Genomic DNA, 17,846 nt, shown 5'->3' on the forward strand with positions numbered 1-17,846 from the left:
TTGATCACAGCAATAGTTTTTTTTTATAATAATAATAATTATTATTATTATTAATATTTATTAAAAACATAATATAATAATATCTTGTTTATATAGGCATAAACCACAGAATACAATAAAAACTAATAATCTATAGCCTATTTAATTGTCGTATGAAAAACTGTCATCAATTATAATTTAGAGTCAAACATAATGAAAGTAATAAACCGCAGAATATTCCTCAACAGCTCCGACTAATTCAGTAATTCGCTAAAACAGTGGTTCCCAAATCTGTCCTGGAAGACCCCCTGCCCTGCACCTTTTGTATGTCTCCCTAATCAGACACACCCAATTTAGGTCTCTACTAATGAGCTGATGAGTGGAGTCAGGTGTGTTAGATGAAGGAGACATACAAAAGGTGCAGGGCAGGGGGTTTCCAGGACAGGTTTGGGAACCACTGCGTGCCTCATGTAGTCGGCTTAACAAATTACTCTTATGAACCGGTTATTTTTGAGTCAAAAACACAAAGCGCAGCCCATTCACTAACGAATTGTTTTTACATTTGGTCACGAATCTTCACTCAGACCCATCTTCACACAGATCTTCAATAGATCGCTGGAGCTGTGTGAAGTCCCCTCATGCTTCAAACGCTCCACCATCATCCCCGTCCCAAAGAAACCCCAAATTACTGGACTTAATGACTACAGACCTGTGGCCCTAACGTCTGTAGCCATGAAATCATTTGAAAGACTGGTTTTGGCTTATCTGAAGGACATCACTGGACCCCCTGCAGTTTGCCTACAGAGCAAACAGGTCTGTGGATGATGCAGTCAACATGGGACTGCATTTCATCCTGCAGAATCTGGACAGACCAGGGACTTATGTGAGGATCCTGTTTGTGGACTTCAGCTCTGCTTTTAACACCATTATCACAGAAACCCTCCAAAATAAACTAACTCAGCTCTCCGTCCCCACCTCCGTCTGTCAGTGGATTTGCAGCGTTTCTCAATTTGCATGTGTTGTGAGGATTTGCAGCGTTTCTCAATTTGCATGTGTTGAGCATTTGCAGCGTTTCTCAATTTGCATGTGTTGTGAGCATTTGCAGCGCATGTGTTGTCAAAATGATGATGTTTTCTTGATTTGCTGGTGTTTTGTCTATTTGCATGTGTTTTCTGAAGTTGCAGCGCGTTGAGCTCTCTCGGCCACCGTACTACGAATGACAACTCTATCTTAAAGATTTTAAGCAAAAACCTACACACAGCCCCTTTAATGTTATTGATTGTTAATTAAAGAAGCGAACGTAAATCGTTCAGTTCTGGTATTTTTAACGGAACTGCTAATAACCCACAGAACACATACAGCCGTAGAATGCGGTGGCTTTATATGAAGACAACTTTGGCATTTATTCACGTAATTTATGAAATAAGGTGTTTACCTTTAATATCACCTGAAGATGGCGTCACAGGTCCATTTTCTCTCCGGCGTTCTCAAGGTCAAACACTGCCTCTTCATGAATCGCAGACAGCTCCATGTTTTTAAAGGAACGAGTTCCAAACCTTAAAAAATAAATAAATAAAAATTACCAAATCAGCAAAAAAAAGGTAAGACCCGAGCAAATATTAGGCTACTGTCTAATTCTACAGTCATACCATAGTGCTTATTAGTAGCCTACATGATGGATGCTGTCCTAGCCTGTGGTGCTGTTCCTCTGTATAAGAAAACATCTCTCCTCTAAGCTCACTTTCTCACTTATGCTTTTATAAGGACAAATACGCTCTTTACTAAAATCAGTGAATTATTATTGTGTTATTATTGTAAGTCACAAAATGTGTAGAAGTGTAAAAGTAATTAATGCGTTAGTAAGAATGTGAGATTCTTTTATTTATTTATTTATTACCATATGCACTATTGGTACACTGGAAAGTGAGTGAAGTGCATGACCAAACAGCACAAGCTTGGTGGCACCAAGCAAAATCACAAAAATATAGGCCTAGATATCAGAAATATAAATGTAAGAACAAGCATATTTATAAAATCTATTTATTTTTTACTATATTTATAAAATCTTTTAATGTTGTTTAACGTTTTAGCTCAAATAGCAGCGCATAGTGCTAGCAACGCCAAGGTCATGAATTCCCTGCAAATGCATGAACTAATAAATTGCAATGTAAGTTAAACTGCATAAATGCATCTGCCAAATGCGTAAATAAAACTGCCTCTCTTCATAACGACACTCCTACACTTCATACCTCATTATTTTAAGAACCTCTCTATACTGTGAGTGTATATATGAAGATCTGCTACTGTACAGCACACCCAGTGTGTGAAGGTGAGTTCATGCAGCTCTGACGTAAAGGCTGACGCACAGCCACTTTGGTGATGAAGGGGGTGGGCTGCAGTGACAGACTTCTCCTTATTGAGGAGGGGTTGCCAGCCATCTAAGCCCCTCCCCTTTGATTATCTCTGTCTGTCTCTCGTTCCTTCTCTCTCTCCCTTTTGCTCTGTCTGCCAGGCTGAGTTGGTTTCAGACAGTGCACCACACACACACACGTGCCACTCTGTCTCTCGTAGCTCTCCACTCATCTCCTCTCTCCTCCTCCTCCTCATCTTCTCTCAGCATGGAGTCACATCACTGAAGAGTGGACTGTTCCTCCTGTTTTCTCCTCTTCTCTCCTCTGAACTTCATTCGGTGTGTTTGGGTGTCTGTTTCAAGGTGGGAATGCTGGTGTCTGTGACAGCGCTGTTGGGGGCTACGCTGGGTACCGTGTCTGGAGTGTTGACGCTGTGTGGTCTCTCCCTGCTTTGCAAGAGCTGTAAGAAGGGGAAACTTGAAAGAGGGGACGAGACTGACCCAGAGAAAGCCAAACCCAGTATCCTGCATACCCTGACACAGGTAAGATCAATACTCTTGGACCGGCAACCAGGTTTGATTTTAAATACAGACACAGACAAGAGCTTGTAAAAGAACAAACAGAGATGAGAACACAGGCTGGGATATGCAACGAGTGAAATGTTCTGACTCACCTGAGTGGAAGGATGAAAGTGGCACTTACATAACACAGGTTAGCTCACTGTGGCAGAAACAATGATACTGTACTAAAAAGGATTTCTTTGCATGCATCTGAAAACTCTTTACTGGATGACTGCGCCATCATGCCTGCTCTTAATATATCATTATGGTGTAAATATACTAAAAAATATGTTCTACTCTATGATTACATAGTACATGCTTTGTAAATCAAATTTAATGGCTGCTGTAGTTGCCTATATCTCACCTTATTTCATATTTCTGGTATGCCTGTTTAAGAGAGTGCTCCTAATCTCAGCTTGTTACCTGTATAAAAGACACCTGGGAGCCAGAAATCTTGCTGATTGATAGGGGATCAAATATGTATTTGATTCATTAAAATGCAAACCAATTTATAACTTTTTTAGAAATGCGTTTTTCTGGATTTTTTGTTGTTATTCTGTCTCACTCTTCAAATAAACCAACCATTAAAATTATAGACTGATAATTTCTTTGTCAGTGGGCAAACGTACAAAATCAGCAGGGGATCAAATTAATTTTTTTTCCCACTGTGTGTGTGTATATATATATCTATATCACAAATATTTTCTTCACTACATATCTTTATTGTAATATTTTAATCATAATGAGCAAAAGATGATTAATAGATGCAGAGAAAAACAGTTAGAGAATCCTGACAGGGACATTACAAAAGGAGCCAGTGTCTCTTGTTACTGCCCATCGATCACAATTCTGAATCTTACTATAGAATATAATTTCTGTCTCTGTGAGGTATAATTATTGATATCAGTCCTGCAAATCAAAAGAGAATGGTCAAAATCAGCCATCTGTGTTCTCAAATCAGATCAGCTCTCTCACAGAACTTAGATTGTTTCAAAGAACATTGAGTTCATCCAGTAACAGGCAGGTTAAGAATGGTGAGGGACAAGTGTGATATTATTAGAATCTTCTCCAGAGTGCTTTTATAAGAGGTAATTAGTTTAGAAATGATTTGTCTGTCTGTTTTTGTGTATGTGCATACACTCGTGTACACACATACTGACACGCTGGTGTTGTTTGGCATCTGCTGAGCTTTCCCTGAAACAGTCAAGAGTCACGACTCACGTAGCTGCGAACACACACACACACACTTGTTCTTTTCTCATGACTTCTATCATGTCTTTCTATATTGACTTGTATTGTTTATCTTGAGCTAATGATTTTTGTAAATGTAAACCTTACTGAAACATTTACATTTTAACATTTTATGTATTTTTTTAATGTTTATTAAGCTGTTTTTCTCACAGGAACCACTGGCTGGTGCTCACAATGTACATGATTCAGATTTTACTGTCCTTCTGGGGGCACTTTGGTGGTCATGCTGTTGGCAAAAACTGACCCCTCCGCACACACATTTCCTTTCAAAGTCTTTGTATATTTATATATCTGTATATTTATGCAGTCAAGAATAATTACTTACAGACCATAACGTGTTTGCTGAAGGAAGAGCAATAGGAATATCAAAAAGAGACGTCACACAAACCACAAACCACACATCAAAATGATCAACAGCAGAATGTCTTTATTAAAAGTGACATGAGATCTACAGGGACATTTGTGAAAACAACTTTTTTCCCCAATCCCCAACCCCCAATGTATGTATTAATATTAAGTGTGACACTTAATTTAAACTCAAAACTCTTCATGAAAATATAATAATTTATTAACATTTTACCAATGTGTCCTATGAAATGTTTTATAATGTAATACAATTTATTATCAGAAACTGTAGTAATCAAATGAATGCATAAAACATCATTTGATTAAATTCACATTTATTTGTATAGTGCTTTTAATATACATATGGTTTTAATGCTAAAAACACCGGAAGGGTCACGTGTGCTTGAGTATGTGGGGTAGATGAAACTATGCTATTCATTCACACAGAGACATGCAAAACATGCAGACATATTTAAATAGCAGTCTTTTTGTGGTTTATTATTCACAGACACTTGTCCATATCACAATGTGATTAAGTGTACAGACCTACCATTTGATTTATTCATCCAAAGTTTGACAAATTGTGACCTTTTTTTGAATGCTGTGAATTTTTATGACTGGAATCTGTGAAATCAACAATCCCTACAATCCCACAATCATTCTCTCCATTTATGAAAGAGAGCACTGGTTGTGAGAGCATAGATTTCCCTCTTAAATCTTTCAGCCTTTTTTGATAAATTAAAATTGCCCAATTAAAATGTAATCTGAGGCAGACATGAGCGAAAACTGATTATAGTTCATTTGCTGATTTTGTCTAAAAAAACACCACAATGAAGACAGAGCTGTGTCTGTACCTAGAGAATTATGTGATCGTGTGTGCATGTATATCATTATACAGTATATATTTAGCGTTAAGGTCAAATCTCATATTGGATTTTAAAGTAGGCGAGCACTGTCTCACTGCACCAATATTTATTATTAATAAAGATGTGAGCGGAGGAAGATGAGAAGTGTATAAGAATATCCTCTCTCGCGCCTTTCTTTGTGCACTCTATTTCAGCATGATAACTGCCCACCTGAGGGACATGGAGTGCTGTGGTATTGATTTTTTCATTCATGCTTTCCTGTTTTTTTTCAGACTCTACACATCAAAACCTCAATGAAACATACAGCCATAAGAAAGCCCTTAAGTGAAATGCCCCCATCTCATGTCAAGATTGTTAAAATTAATGCAGAGTACAGAATATGTCTGTGTAATATAAGGTTTGAATATGAAAGAAAGAATGGAATTGATTACGTTTTGAGCTTTAGTTCCTCTGGGAATGAGAATAATTCATTCATGCTGAGCCCATATTACTTGGATCGGGCTTAGTCTAATTTTATTGAATATATTCTTTGCTGGATTGGTACTGGAATGATATTACCTGCATAATCAATGTTTTCTAAATATTCCGTCATTGCAAGAAATTTATGAGCAGGTTGAGCGGTTCGTGTGAAGTAACTTTTTTTTTTTTTTTTTTTTTTTTTTTACCTAACCAGTTATGTTTATTTTCTCTTTCTTCTTTATTTACGTTTTAGTTCAGTGTGCAGAAATGCACAGAACCCATCCAGCCTCAAGCATCTTTGAAGTTTCCTAAAATCTACCACCCCAAACCCTCTGTCACCTCTCAAGAGGTAGTAAACTACAAAGAACATGGAGCTGCTGAGCTCGACACCTGTAACCAGGCAACCGAACGTGAAGAGGTCTTCTCCCTCCCACGGCAAAGTAAGGAAATGACAGCTAAAATCTAATGGAACTTAATGGGGGAGGCTGTGTGTGTGCGTGTGTGTTTGTGGGACCGGTTTTCCTATGCATTTCAGACTTCCTATGCATTCCAGCCAGAGGGAGAGACCAGCTAATTTCAGCCAGTCTGAATTCAGTTGATCGTTTATGGGGCTGAAACGTTCTAATTGTGAACTATTAATCATCTCATCCCTTAAGGAATTAGATGCAAACTGGAATTTCAGCCATTAAACACCATTAACATGTTTGACACCAGTGGCATCTGCTGATGCTGTTAAAATCTGTGCATATGTGCCCCAGAGGCAATCGTTAACCTCTCACATTAAAGCAGTGAGACCTTCTACTATAATCATGACTGTTGGTTGACATACATTTGATCTGACTCACAGTTTCTATCACGTCACTTAAAGGTTACATACAATATAATAATTCAAGATCAAGGCCTTTCTTTCTGAGCAAGACTTGACGATTATCCACCCACTAGCAGATGCAGAGAAAGAAAGATAAGAAATGCTACCTTTTTTGACAAATTTAACAGCATGTGTACTGTTTATTCAATTTTGTGCTGCGTTCGCAGACCAACAGTGTGATGTCACGTATGATTGCTTACATAAGAACATTTTAGATGCATTATTGTTGCTTACATTGTCTATTTTTGACGCTGTGTGTCTTCAAGCAGCACTCACTAATGAATGATTCCTAAATGAATCAATGATATTGATTGATTCATTTATGTCAGTGATTCCATGACTCACTTTAAAAAGCTAATCACTTGTCGCCACCTACTGGCTTATCGATGTAAGGTGCAGAAAAAGTCACTGAACGATCCCCACCACTAATGCATACAAACAGTGAAAAGTCCCAGGAGGACCAGAACTAACTGTAGTCTGTAATGTTTTTCTGGACTAAGGAATCCAGCAGATTTTAATGAGAAATTGTGCCCCTAAAATAGTCTTTATTTACTCTTTATTTTATATTCATTTTCTTCATTTTAGCTTCCACGGATGAAACGCCCTGCACATCTGAGCAAACCGGTGCCATGACGACAAGTAGCTCCATCCTATATCCCAAACTGCACTTCTTTATCAGCCTGCACAAAGAAAATGGAGAGCTACACATCAGCATTGTAGAAGGTAATAAAAATTAATCTACTCTGATGAATTGCAGGTGGTGAAATTCGGTAAATACAACCCAGCACTGGGTAAAATATGGACAAACCCAGTGGTTGGTTATTAATAATCACAGGTGATATCCAGCGGGCGCCCTGGAGGCTGGAGCAGGGCCAGGACAGGGAGGAGACAAGGGAAGCCTCCAGGGCGGATCAGGAGCCTCGGGCGGCCATGGTGGATCAGGGGACTCATGGCCATATTATTTTTCCAGGTCACCATGGCGGATCAGAGAGCTCCGTGGCCTTGGCCCGGCCACACAGGCAGTGACTATATGCCCCCCCCCCCCCCCCCCCAAAAAAAAATTTTCCTGGGGAGGTTCCCCTCTGGGAATAATTTAGAAGAAACGGGCTCTTGGGGGTGCTCTGGAGGCGCGGACACTTTAGGGCGCCCTGGAGGCGCGGAGCTGGACGGAACCAGTGGAGACGCAGGAGGGCCCGACGGGACCAGCACTGGAGGGCACTTGCGAGGAGTAGGCTCTTGGGGCCGCTCGGGCAGCGTGGATTCCTGGGGGCGTTCTGTCAGCACTTTCACAGGAGGGACTGGCCCTGGAGAAGCGGCCACTGGAGGGACTGGCCCTGGAAAAGCGGCCACTGGAGGGACTGGCCCTGGAAAAGCGGGCACTGGGGAATGCTGACGAGGAGCGGGCACAGGATTCCAAGGCATCCTCTCATAAACAACGAGTACCCCCAAAGGCACGTGAGCGTCCGTGTGCGGCCTTGCCATACTCTCTGGCGGCGGGCTTGGTTTCTCTGTGGACGATGGTGGCAAGGACATCGCCGCGGGCGGCAGCATAAACATCGCTGCGGGCGGCGGTTGGCCGATGTTCCCCGGGCCAACCTTGCGGGGAACTAGTCGCAGCATCCTCATTAGTCGGTTTGGTCTTGGATTCGGTTACGGTATTAGTGGTTGTAGTCACATAAAATAAAGGGTCAGGAGAACGAAGTAGCATCAACGCACTTTAAACGTTTAATAAACATTAATCAAAGACGATACAAAAGCCGAAGGCTTATAAAGGATGGGAAGCAAAGGAGCAAACGAGATTATAGACTAATAATGAACTAATGAGAAGAACCGGAACAAAACCAAATATGGGCAAACAGGAACCAAACCATGACATAGCATCCCTTTGGCGATAATTTACCAACAGGTGTTTCAAAGGGTGCATACAATAGTGTCAGCATCCTGGATTCCTGTGAAAATGTTGTCATGTTGTAAGACTAATTAGCAACTTCACTCAGACACTGCAATCACAAATTCACCGTTTCATCTTTTCAACTTCAGAGGTGATTACAAAAACACAAGAACACTCAACATAACTTTAAAATTCTGAAGAAACATTCGCCATTCACTGTGTTACAAGTCAGAAATTCCCTAAACCAAAAGGGAAATAAAATAAATTATAGTGTTAAATAAATATTAAAAAAAACTTGTGAAAATGACAAAAGGACATAATAAAATTACTAAAACATAAAATGAGATGTAAAACAAAAATAAAACTTAACCCAAAATATTAATGCATTATACTAATTTATACCAAATGCTTGATTCGGTGAGTTCAGTAAACCTGACAACTGAATCAGACTGGTTTGTGAAATGGAGCAACAGATTTATTAAAATGTCTCAAGAAATTTGTGGCAATTAAAAACAATGTGTTTTAAATTCAGCTCCAAAATCCTTTGGATACTGGATGGAATCATAACTTAAGGTAAAAAAAATGGAGTTTGTGCTCATCATACACTTTACTCTGTAATCTGTCAACTCTGACTGCCCAAAAACTGCAGACTGACTCTAAGCAACTATACTGCAAATCAGAGCAAAATATCAGTGCAAAGGCCTTAACAAATGCATCAGATGACAGACACGAGCAATTCTCAACCCCTAGCGATGCTCTAGGAGCATTTTTTTAGTATGTGCAGAGGTCATCAGAAGGTCACAGAACATGAGCAAATATCTGTAAAAAGCTGGCTTTGGTGTTGTACATGTAAACTTTTTATGGCTCAGCCAGGTGTGTTGTGTTTGTGGGATAGGGGTGTCATTGTACAGTGGTTTTGCTCTGCTTTCAAGGCTGGAACAGAGGGAGGTTTTGATATTCAAACTCTCTGTGATTAAACCAATGTTTGAGAGAAATAAAAGCCTCTTTCAGGCAGCTTTAGGCCTCTTAATCACAGAATTACCATTTCAATAGTAGCAGCGGTGATTGATATGCATCATTATCGGTAATGAGCGTAAACCTGCTTTAAACTCAAAACCTCTATTCTGCACATCCAAATAGGAAAAGGGGAGAGGATCAGTCATGCCGGCTGAGATGCAGAAAGGAATGAAAAGTGAGGAGTCATAAAAAAGAGAATAAGTGGCGCTTGGTGCCTCGTGGCTTGGAGCAGCTTCATGTGGCCCAATTTGTCATCCTGCTCCTTGTTATAATATGACTCATTCTCTTTTTTTCCGCAGCGGAAAATATATCAGTGGAGGCCGGATGTGAAGGATATATATCAGGGTGTGTGAGCATCTCTGAAGAGCAGAAGCACGCTCACACAGCCGTCCACAAGCTGGCAGTGCATGTGCAGTGGGGAGAGGAGCTGGTGTTCGCTCTCCCCATGGAGAGCACAGAAGACACAGATAGTCTAGATGGAGAGGTGGCCCTCTCACTTCACTGCTGTGATCGATTCTCCCATAATTCCACTCTGGGCACGATGCGCTTTAAGCTGGCTGATATAAGCATGATGTTGGATGCTGATTGCTGGGTTGACTTGCAGCCTCCCAAACAGGTGAGGAACATTGCTTTATACATCCATGATTGCAACATTCAGCACTGTTCTTTCAGCTGAGAGATACAGTTAATACCAACTTTGTCAGCTGGTCATTATCACAAAATAAACTTCATCAGTGTGATATTTGATGGTCCTCATTTTGGGGTTTACTGTGTACTAATAAAAATCTGAATGTAAATAAATACATGGATATGAAATACTGATTTGAGCTAAATATATATTATACCCACTGAAGAATAGAGTGTTCCAGTAAGCCATGCAATAAATAGAAATTTAACTTGGTGGATAATAAAACCACGTTGGTGTGGACAATCCCTATGAATGTACTGGTAGCTGTAGCGGAATATATCAATGGACTGTTCAAGGGAAATTCATACAGTTTGAACTATATATTTATTATGACCGAGACCCAGTGTGCATGAGTATGACCTTTAAACATGTATTTCTAGGTTAGAGAGGTGGACAAATCAGCCAGTGAATCATACTGGTCTTTTGTGTTGGATTTTTACTGATGCACACATGTTGGTTTTTATGTTTTATAGGGGCTCTCCATATACGTGTAATGGTTTCTATGCTGTACAAAACTGTAATTTGTACATCTTCTGAATGTTCATATTTTGTTTAATGTTTGAAAACAATTATCATAATGTGCGTTGTAATGCATTATATCTTTTCATAAATAATCGTAACCAAAGTTAAAATGCATTATAATATTTAAAGGTTTGTTTGTCATGTGTTTTAATGCATTTTACTTTCTAAAGGTGTAGCAGTGCTACAATGTATTATAACTGTGATTATAATTATTCATGAGATCGTACAATGCATTATAACAGGCATTGCAAGGCATTATTTATGCATCGATTATACTTTTATAATGCATTAATGTTTAACCAAACATTTTTAGTATATTTTTTTTAACTATTTTAATTATGATGACTCAGGAAATGTCCTCATAAAACATGTTTATGTTGTTATACCAGTGTAATATCCATGTGATTATACAAATATGTGTCCTCATAAATCACAAACACACACACACTAAACATCTATTTACTCTATACCACCTTTGAGGTTTTTGAGTTCTGACATGGTGTTATTATTACTAGTGAATTACCAAAACAGTAATAAAAACTGCTGTTAATAATTTTAAAAATGAAAGCCAAAAATGTACAATATTGCAATATTAGTACTGCAGTAGAGGTAATGTTCTTCTGACACACTTTATTATGGGATGTTGACTGTGTGTTTGTGTTTCTCAGTCTCCACAAGTGCAGAGTGCACATATTGACAGTTTAGAAATAGCTCAGACATTTCTTTTGGACATCTACATATGTGCAAGTCATTACTCATAAGAGGTGGTAGGAGAATGGATCTGAGACTTTGTTTTAAGATATTGTACACCCTTTACACCTTGTTTGCTTCAAATAAATCTATTGGGTCCCAAACCGTACACACACACACACACACACACACATATGCAATCCACCCCCACTGCTGTGTGATCTGTTGATGATATCATAGACCTCCAGAGCTGGAGATCTTTATCTGCGTCATCACACCTCCCAGAGGAGATCCAGTTCTAACAGACACGCACACAGACATGCCAGGAATTAATAACTACCACTGGACTGCAGAGAGAGAGAGAGAGAGAGAGAGAGAGGGAGAGAGAGAGGGAGAGAGAGAGAGAGAGAGGGAGAGAGGGAGAGAGGGAGGGTATTTGATGTGTGTGTGTTTTGCATGTACTGAATATAATGGTCCAGGCCGGTGATGAAAAGGATGATGCAGGTTGAGCTGGGTTGTATAAGCACCATTCAAAATTTATTATTTGTTCACATACTCTTTTGAGTGCTCTTATTTACCATATGATTCATGTTTGATTATTCAGGATAGGGCATTGGCATATGAAGACTTGGACACTTTTATTTTCTATCTTCTAATTCCATTCTTGGAGCTAAATATCTCTGATGAATGAGGGAATGAGACCGAAACTCATGTACTGTAGTATATGGACAGATATATCTGCATGCATTGAATGCGATTCCAATTTATATCCAGACTTTATCAGTTTGGATATTACTGTGCTAATTTGACTCAATGACAAGAATGTTAATCAAAATGATTGCATTAAACTTTAAGTATTGTCCATTTGAATAATATTTATCAGTAATGTTTGACACCATGCTCATCGTCACTGCATTGGAGTATCAAACACAACAGTTTGACAAATCTAGTCTAGTCAGAGCTAATTCAGAAGCACCAGATTATATTTCAGTAAATCTGTAAAAGAAAATGTCATGTTCAGCTCATGCAGCTGATTATGGGGCAGACCGAAGGCAGGGGCAGATTAGTATAAGGTCATGATGCTAATGAAATCCCATCATTCAGAGTGTTTTAATGTGAGGACTGTGCTGACAGAATTTAAATGAGCAATTTTTACCCTGAGGGAGGAGCTGACCATATTCAGTCTGCCTCACAAATTACCAGAACATTTGCATGAAATGATTCTTTATGCAGTCAAAAGCCAAGTTCATTAACCCTGCAGAAAGATCTTTATGAATATGCTAATTCTAAAAGCCATATTTATGTGAACACAGTTAAATGGTAAAATGTCATGACCCAAAAATAATTTCTCAGGTCAGTGCTTTTATTAAAAAAAAAAAAAAAAATTAACCCAAAGTTTCTCGGGGGGGTTTTCCGCAGGAAGTGGCATCATCAGCTGGAGAGCTACTATTGTCACTCAGTTATCTGCCAGCAGCCAACAGACTTGGGGTGGTGGTAATGAAGGCTAGAGGACTTCAGTCAGACAAACTGAAAGACAACATAGGTATCTACCACCAACATATGACAATATCAACACTTAAATTAATGTGTGAACATAATAAAATAATCCAAAATCAACTATTAATTTATCATCTGTATTCTAAAATGGAGGCGAACTAGAGATTCAGCAGCTCAATGCAATGCATTTAGTAATTTAAATTAAATACCAGTCAAAAGTTTGGAATAAAGTTTTTTTTTCTTTTCCTGAAAGAAGTCTTCTGCTCACCCAGGCTGCATTTATTTGATACAATAAAGGCAATACAAACTTTAACATTGTGAAATATTACAATTTAAAAGAATGTTTTTCTATTTGAATATATTTTAAAATGTAACTTATTCCATTGAAGACTGGAAGATGACAGGAATAAATTATATATTCAAATAGAAAGCAGTTCTTTTAAAACTGAAATTATATTTCACAATATTACTGTAAATACAGCCTGGGAAAGCATAAGGGATAACTTTCAAAAACATTCAAATGTCTTTAATGTTTTTATCCATCCACCCACTTTCGAAACCACTGGTCCTAAATAAATAAATACAATACATACAATATTAATGTCAATAGGTGTAATAAAGAGAACACTCTATCCTTGTATGTTTTCTGATAGATTTATCGGTGAAGCTGACCTTGAAACACCAAAACGCCAAGCTGAAAAAGAAGCAGACACGGCGAGTGAAGCACAAGATGAATCCGGTATGGAACGAGATGATGATGTTGGAGCTGCCCAGTGAGCTATTGGCTAAATCCAGCGTGGAGTTGGAGGTACTGAACCTGGCCAGTCCCGGGACCCTGCTCCCTCTGGGCCGCTGCATGCTGGGGATCCACTCCTCCGGCACCGGCCTGCAGCACTGGAAACAGATGCTAGATAATCCACGCAAGCAAATTGCAATGTGGCATCCACTTTACACCTAAGAATACAGGTTAATATTCTACAAAACACCACCTACACACAATGATTGGTTAAACATGTGGCTGGAGTTTTATGATGGTACTCTATACCTGTGTAAAAATATGCAGTACTCCAATATAATAAATATTTACCTAGATATAATGAGTGAACCCAGTTGTGATCGTTACATATTATGAAACTATTTTCTCTGAAGGTAAACGCTGTGGGAGACAGTCACATACAGTACTAATATTGTTACACAGTAGTTTAGAGTATTTTAATGTAAGCAGTGCTGCATTTACCTTTGGTGTTGTTGTTAATGTGTTTTCAAATTACTTAATGCTATTTTACACTGGTCATCTCCTAACACTTGTCAGATATAAAATATGACTGAACAGCTCACTCAGTCAAAATAATAGTGACTGATGGGAGAGAATATCTGATACACCATAGAGCGTAAAGCCGGGCTGGATCATATCAGGAGAAAGGTTAAACTACTGTATCTAACCAGGTTTGGCAGAACAGATGTCTCTCATAACTCATCGATAACACCAAATTTAACACACCTGCTCCCCATTCACACCTGAGACCTTGTAACACTAACGAGTCACTTGACACCGGGGAGAGAATATGGCTAATTGGGCCCAATTTGGACATTTACTTGGGGTATACTCACTTTTGTGGCCAGCGGTTTAGACATTACTGGCTGTGTGTTGACTTATTTTGAGGGGACAGCGAATTTACACGGTTATACAAGCTGTACACTCACTACTTTACATTGTAGCAAAGTGACATTTCTTCACATGAAAAGATATAATAAAATATTTACAAAAATGTGAGATACTGTGTGTGTGTGTGTGTGTGTGTGTGTGTGCATATATATATTTAAACAGCAGTATATGAATACTATATATGTGTATTAGCAGGATGAAGGATCTCAACAGGTACTGCTTGGCTCCAGGAAAGTTATTAAAAGTACTATATGGGCAGTTACTCTATCATCAGTTATACATTTGAGCGTAATGGAGGATGAAACTTTATGCCATTATTGTACTTAAGGACATTTTGGATGAAAAAATTAAAATCACTAACTAGAAAACAATTGCGAGACATTAACTTTGAATTCTGAAATTCTTCCTTCTTTCCAATCCCAAGTCAAATTGTAGCCAGACACCAGATTCCAAAAATGTATTCGAGTTTCACCAGGAGCCCACGTTCTACAGGTGACATGCCAAATGCAACTAAAATCAAATATTATGCATCTGGGAAGGAATGCATATTTTGTGCTATAACCAACACAGGTAGTCATTCAAACAACCGGCAAATCAAATCAATCAGATGTAGGCAAATATTCAGCTAAGATATTTGCTGAAGTATTTATGTGTATTTTAGTCTTAATCTGTTTTGTGTGACTTGATTACAATAAAATCTCCAACTAGATCAAATTATTCTTCAGGCTTTTTCATTATTTTGACTTTTTTAATATCATCAAATTAAAAGCAATGTTTTAATGACCAATAATCCAGTTAATTATTAGATCATTAAAAGATATGTTTACGTCCCATATGTGTAACTATTTTGATAAATTTAGCTTTAAATATATTTGTAGAGGTTCCTTGAGTAGCAGTTAAATGCAGTGAAATACATTAGATAACAATCTCAGTTTGCCCTTCAGTCACGTTTGAATATTTACAGTGCAATGGTTTTGAATTAACATCATTTCTGTGCCTGATACTTTTCCAGAAAGGGATGACCAGTGGAATGTTAATCACTGCAATTTGATCCATCTATAGCCTATGGCTTACTGCATAACACTGTTGATTTCATACTGACGGAAATGTATTTTTAACCCACAGATATGCTTGAAACAAATAGCCTTGTGTTGGTGTGAAATAAATATTCCTTTCTCAAATGTGTTATTTCTCATGTGTGTTTGTTTGATGTCAGAGAATTGACAAATCTATTTCTAGAATTGGTCAGACTTGATGACACGCAGATGAGCAATATCAGGAAGTGACAGATATCCAGACCAACAGCACCTCCCACAATCAGCAGCAAATGAACTCACACTGAGAAATATATCAGAGAAAGACAGAGAGCAAGAATGGAAAACAAAATGGATCACAGCATATTAAAGTCATCTTGTATTTCTCCCTTTCATCTTCAAAATATATAGTGTCTTGTTGCATAACAGGTGATATTATTAATATTATTGGTTTTGGTGCAGGGCATGACAGGGCACAGTATGTCTTATTTGTGTAATCAGAATGTCCACTGTCTGTCTGCTCGGTAGCCTTGAAAATGGCACAGGATACCAGCGGTAACTGCAATGCATCACTGATGAGTTTCTTACATAATCCTGCTGAAAAAAAACAACTCTTCCCACCTGCTAGATATTGCCCTGCCAGAGCTAAAAATTATTTTGCTGGCTCGCTCTTCCTGAAGGAGCTGTGTTTGTGTGTGTGTGTGTGTGTGTGTGTGTGTGTGAATGAATTAGAGAATACACTACATGTCACATGACAAATGTCTTTTGTCTGGTTCTGTCCTTATTTCAGGAGGACTGAGTGAAAAATTATAGCTGATCACTGATAACAGGCTTATTGATCAAGGTTAAATAAGTGGAAAGAATGACCTGTGGAAAGGATTTGCATCACTCTTTCTAGTTATACACACATATTTAAATGTACAGAGAGAGAGCTCGTTAAAGCTCTCATTATGGTTTTCTGTGTGAAAACCACAAAACTACACCTCATTACTTTCTTTGCCCAGCATGGGCAGCATTAAAAACACTGTCCTCATTCACACTGAATAACACTGCTTTGAAGAAACCTGTCTGAAATCCCCCGTCACACTGGGAGGAGTTCTTCCCTAAGAAACAACACATGAAATATCGATAGAGGCAAAAGCTGCCCTAGAAAATGTTTCTTTCTGATGCTGAGCCAAGTTAAATTTTGCTCTCAGACAAAACAAGGAGAGAAAAAGATCCTGCATGGAACAACCTGTACTGCTTTGTACTCTTCTGTCTCTTTCTCTCCTCTGCGTGGTCTGTTTAATATTGCTGAATTACTGTGGTCTCTGCTGGTATACAAATAGAAACAGAGGAAGAGGTTCAGATCATCTTGAACACACGCAAGCACTCTTAATTCACTACCATGTGCAGTGAGATTTAATGAAAATGTGGGATTCAAAATCAAATTTAAACCTTGAATTAATGGACCTTGAAGAAAATTTTTAGGATGTAACAAAATTGTAATGAAATGTTATGTTGTAAAATTAACGAATATTTGTTTGGTTGAGCACTGACATACCAGTGCTGGGAGTTCTCACTGTTTCCATTACTCCGCTTGTCTGTATCTGTGTGTTCCTGACAGACTGTCCTTCTGTCCTTTAGTGGTGGAGATTTTTTTCAGTGACTCAATAAAGTTACATTACCAGGAAGTGGTGACAATTTAAGAGTGAGTCATGGAAACATTAATTTAACGGATTCATTCAAAGCCAATAAGTGTGCCAATGCATAGTATGTTGAACAGGAGTAATTATTAATCAATATCTAACCTCAGGAAAAAAAATCACTTTATTGATTTAGACCAGGTAGGTGATATATTTAATTTTTGACAGGAATGAAAATGAGACTGTGAGGGACGGAAGTACAGTGCGTCCAATGGATTGTGCTGTTAATGAAACATCTTTTGCTTATATATATATAGTGGAGAAAGAAATTATTTGATCCCCTGCTGATTTTGTACGTTTGCCCACTGACAAAGAAATGATCAGTCTATAATTTTAATGGTAGGTTTATTTGAACAGTGAGAGACAGAATAACAACAAAAACAATACAGAAAAACGCATTTCAAAAAAGTATTAATTAATAAAGTATAAATTGATTTGCATTTTAATGAGTCGAATAAGTATTTGACCCCTTCGCAA

The 17,846-nt window shown here is 38.4% G+C and overlaps 1 protein-coding gene across 1 annotated transcript; it reads left to right on the plus strand.

Annotated features, from left to right (window-relative positions):
• Positions 1-2,495: 2,495 nt before the first annotated feature.
• Positions 2,496-15,828, plus strand: LOC306877328 (synaptotagmin-13-like). Its single transcript, XM_079429032.1, has 6 exons — positions 2,496-2,872; positions 6,065-6,251; positions 7,265-7,402; positions 9,887-10,203; positions 12,907-13,030; positions 13,638-15,828. The coding sequence occupies exons 1-6, from the start codon at positions 2,699-2,701 to the stop codon at positions 13,940-13,942; spliced, it is 1,245 nt and encodes a 414-aa protein (XP_079285158.1). The 5' UTR covers positions 2,496-2,698; the 3' UTR covers positions 13,943-15,828.
• The last annotated feature ends 2,018 nt before the right edge of the window (positions 15,829-17,846 follow it).

Source organism: Barbus barbus (genome assembly GCF_936440315.1).
Source record: "Barbus barbus genome assembly, chromosome: 2".
Taxonomy (NCBI): domain Eukaryota; kingdom Metazoa; phylum Chordata; class Actinopteri; order Cypriniformes; family Cyprinidae; genus Barbus; species Barbus barbus.

Coding starts and splice junctions, on each gene's coding strand:
- LOC306877328 (XM_079429032.1), top strand. CDS start 2,699: ATGCTGGTGTCTGTGACAGCGCTGTTGGGGGCTACGCTGGGTACCGTG. Junction 10,204..12,906: donor ACTTGCAGCCTCCCAAACAG/GTGAGGAACATT, acceptor GGTTTTCCGCAG/GAAGTGGCATCATCAGCTGG. Junction 13,031..13,637: donor CAAACTGAAAGACAACATAG/GTATCTACCACC, acceptor GTTTTCTGATAG/ATTTATCGGTGAAGCTGACC.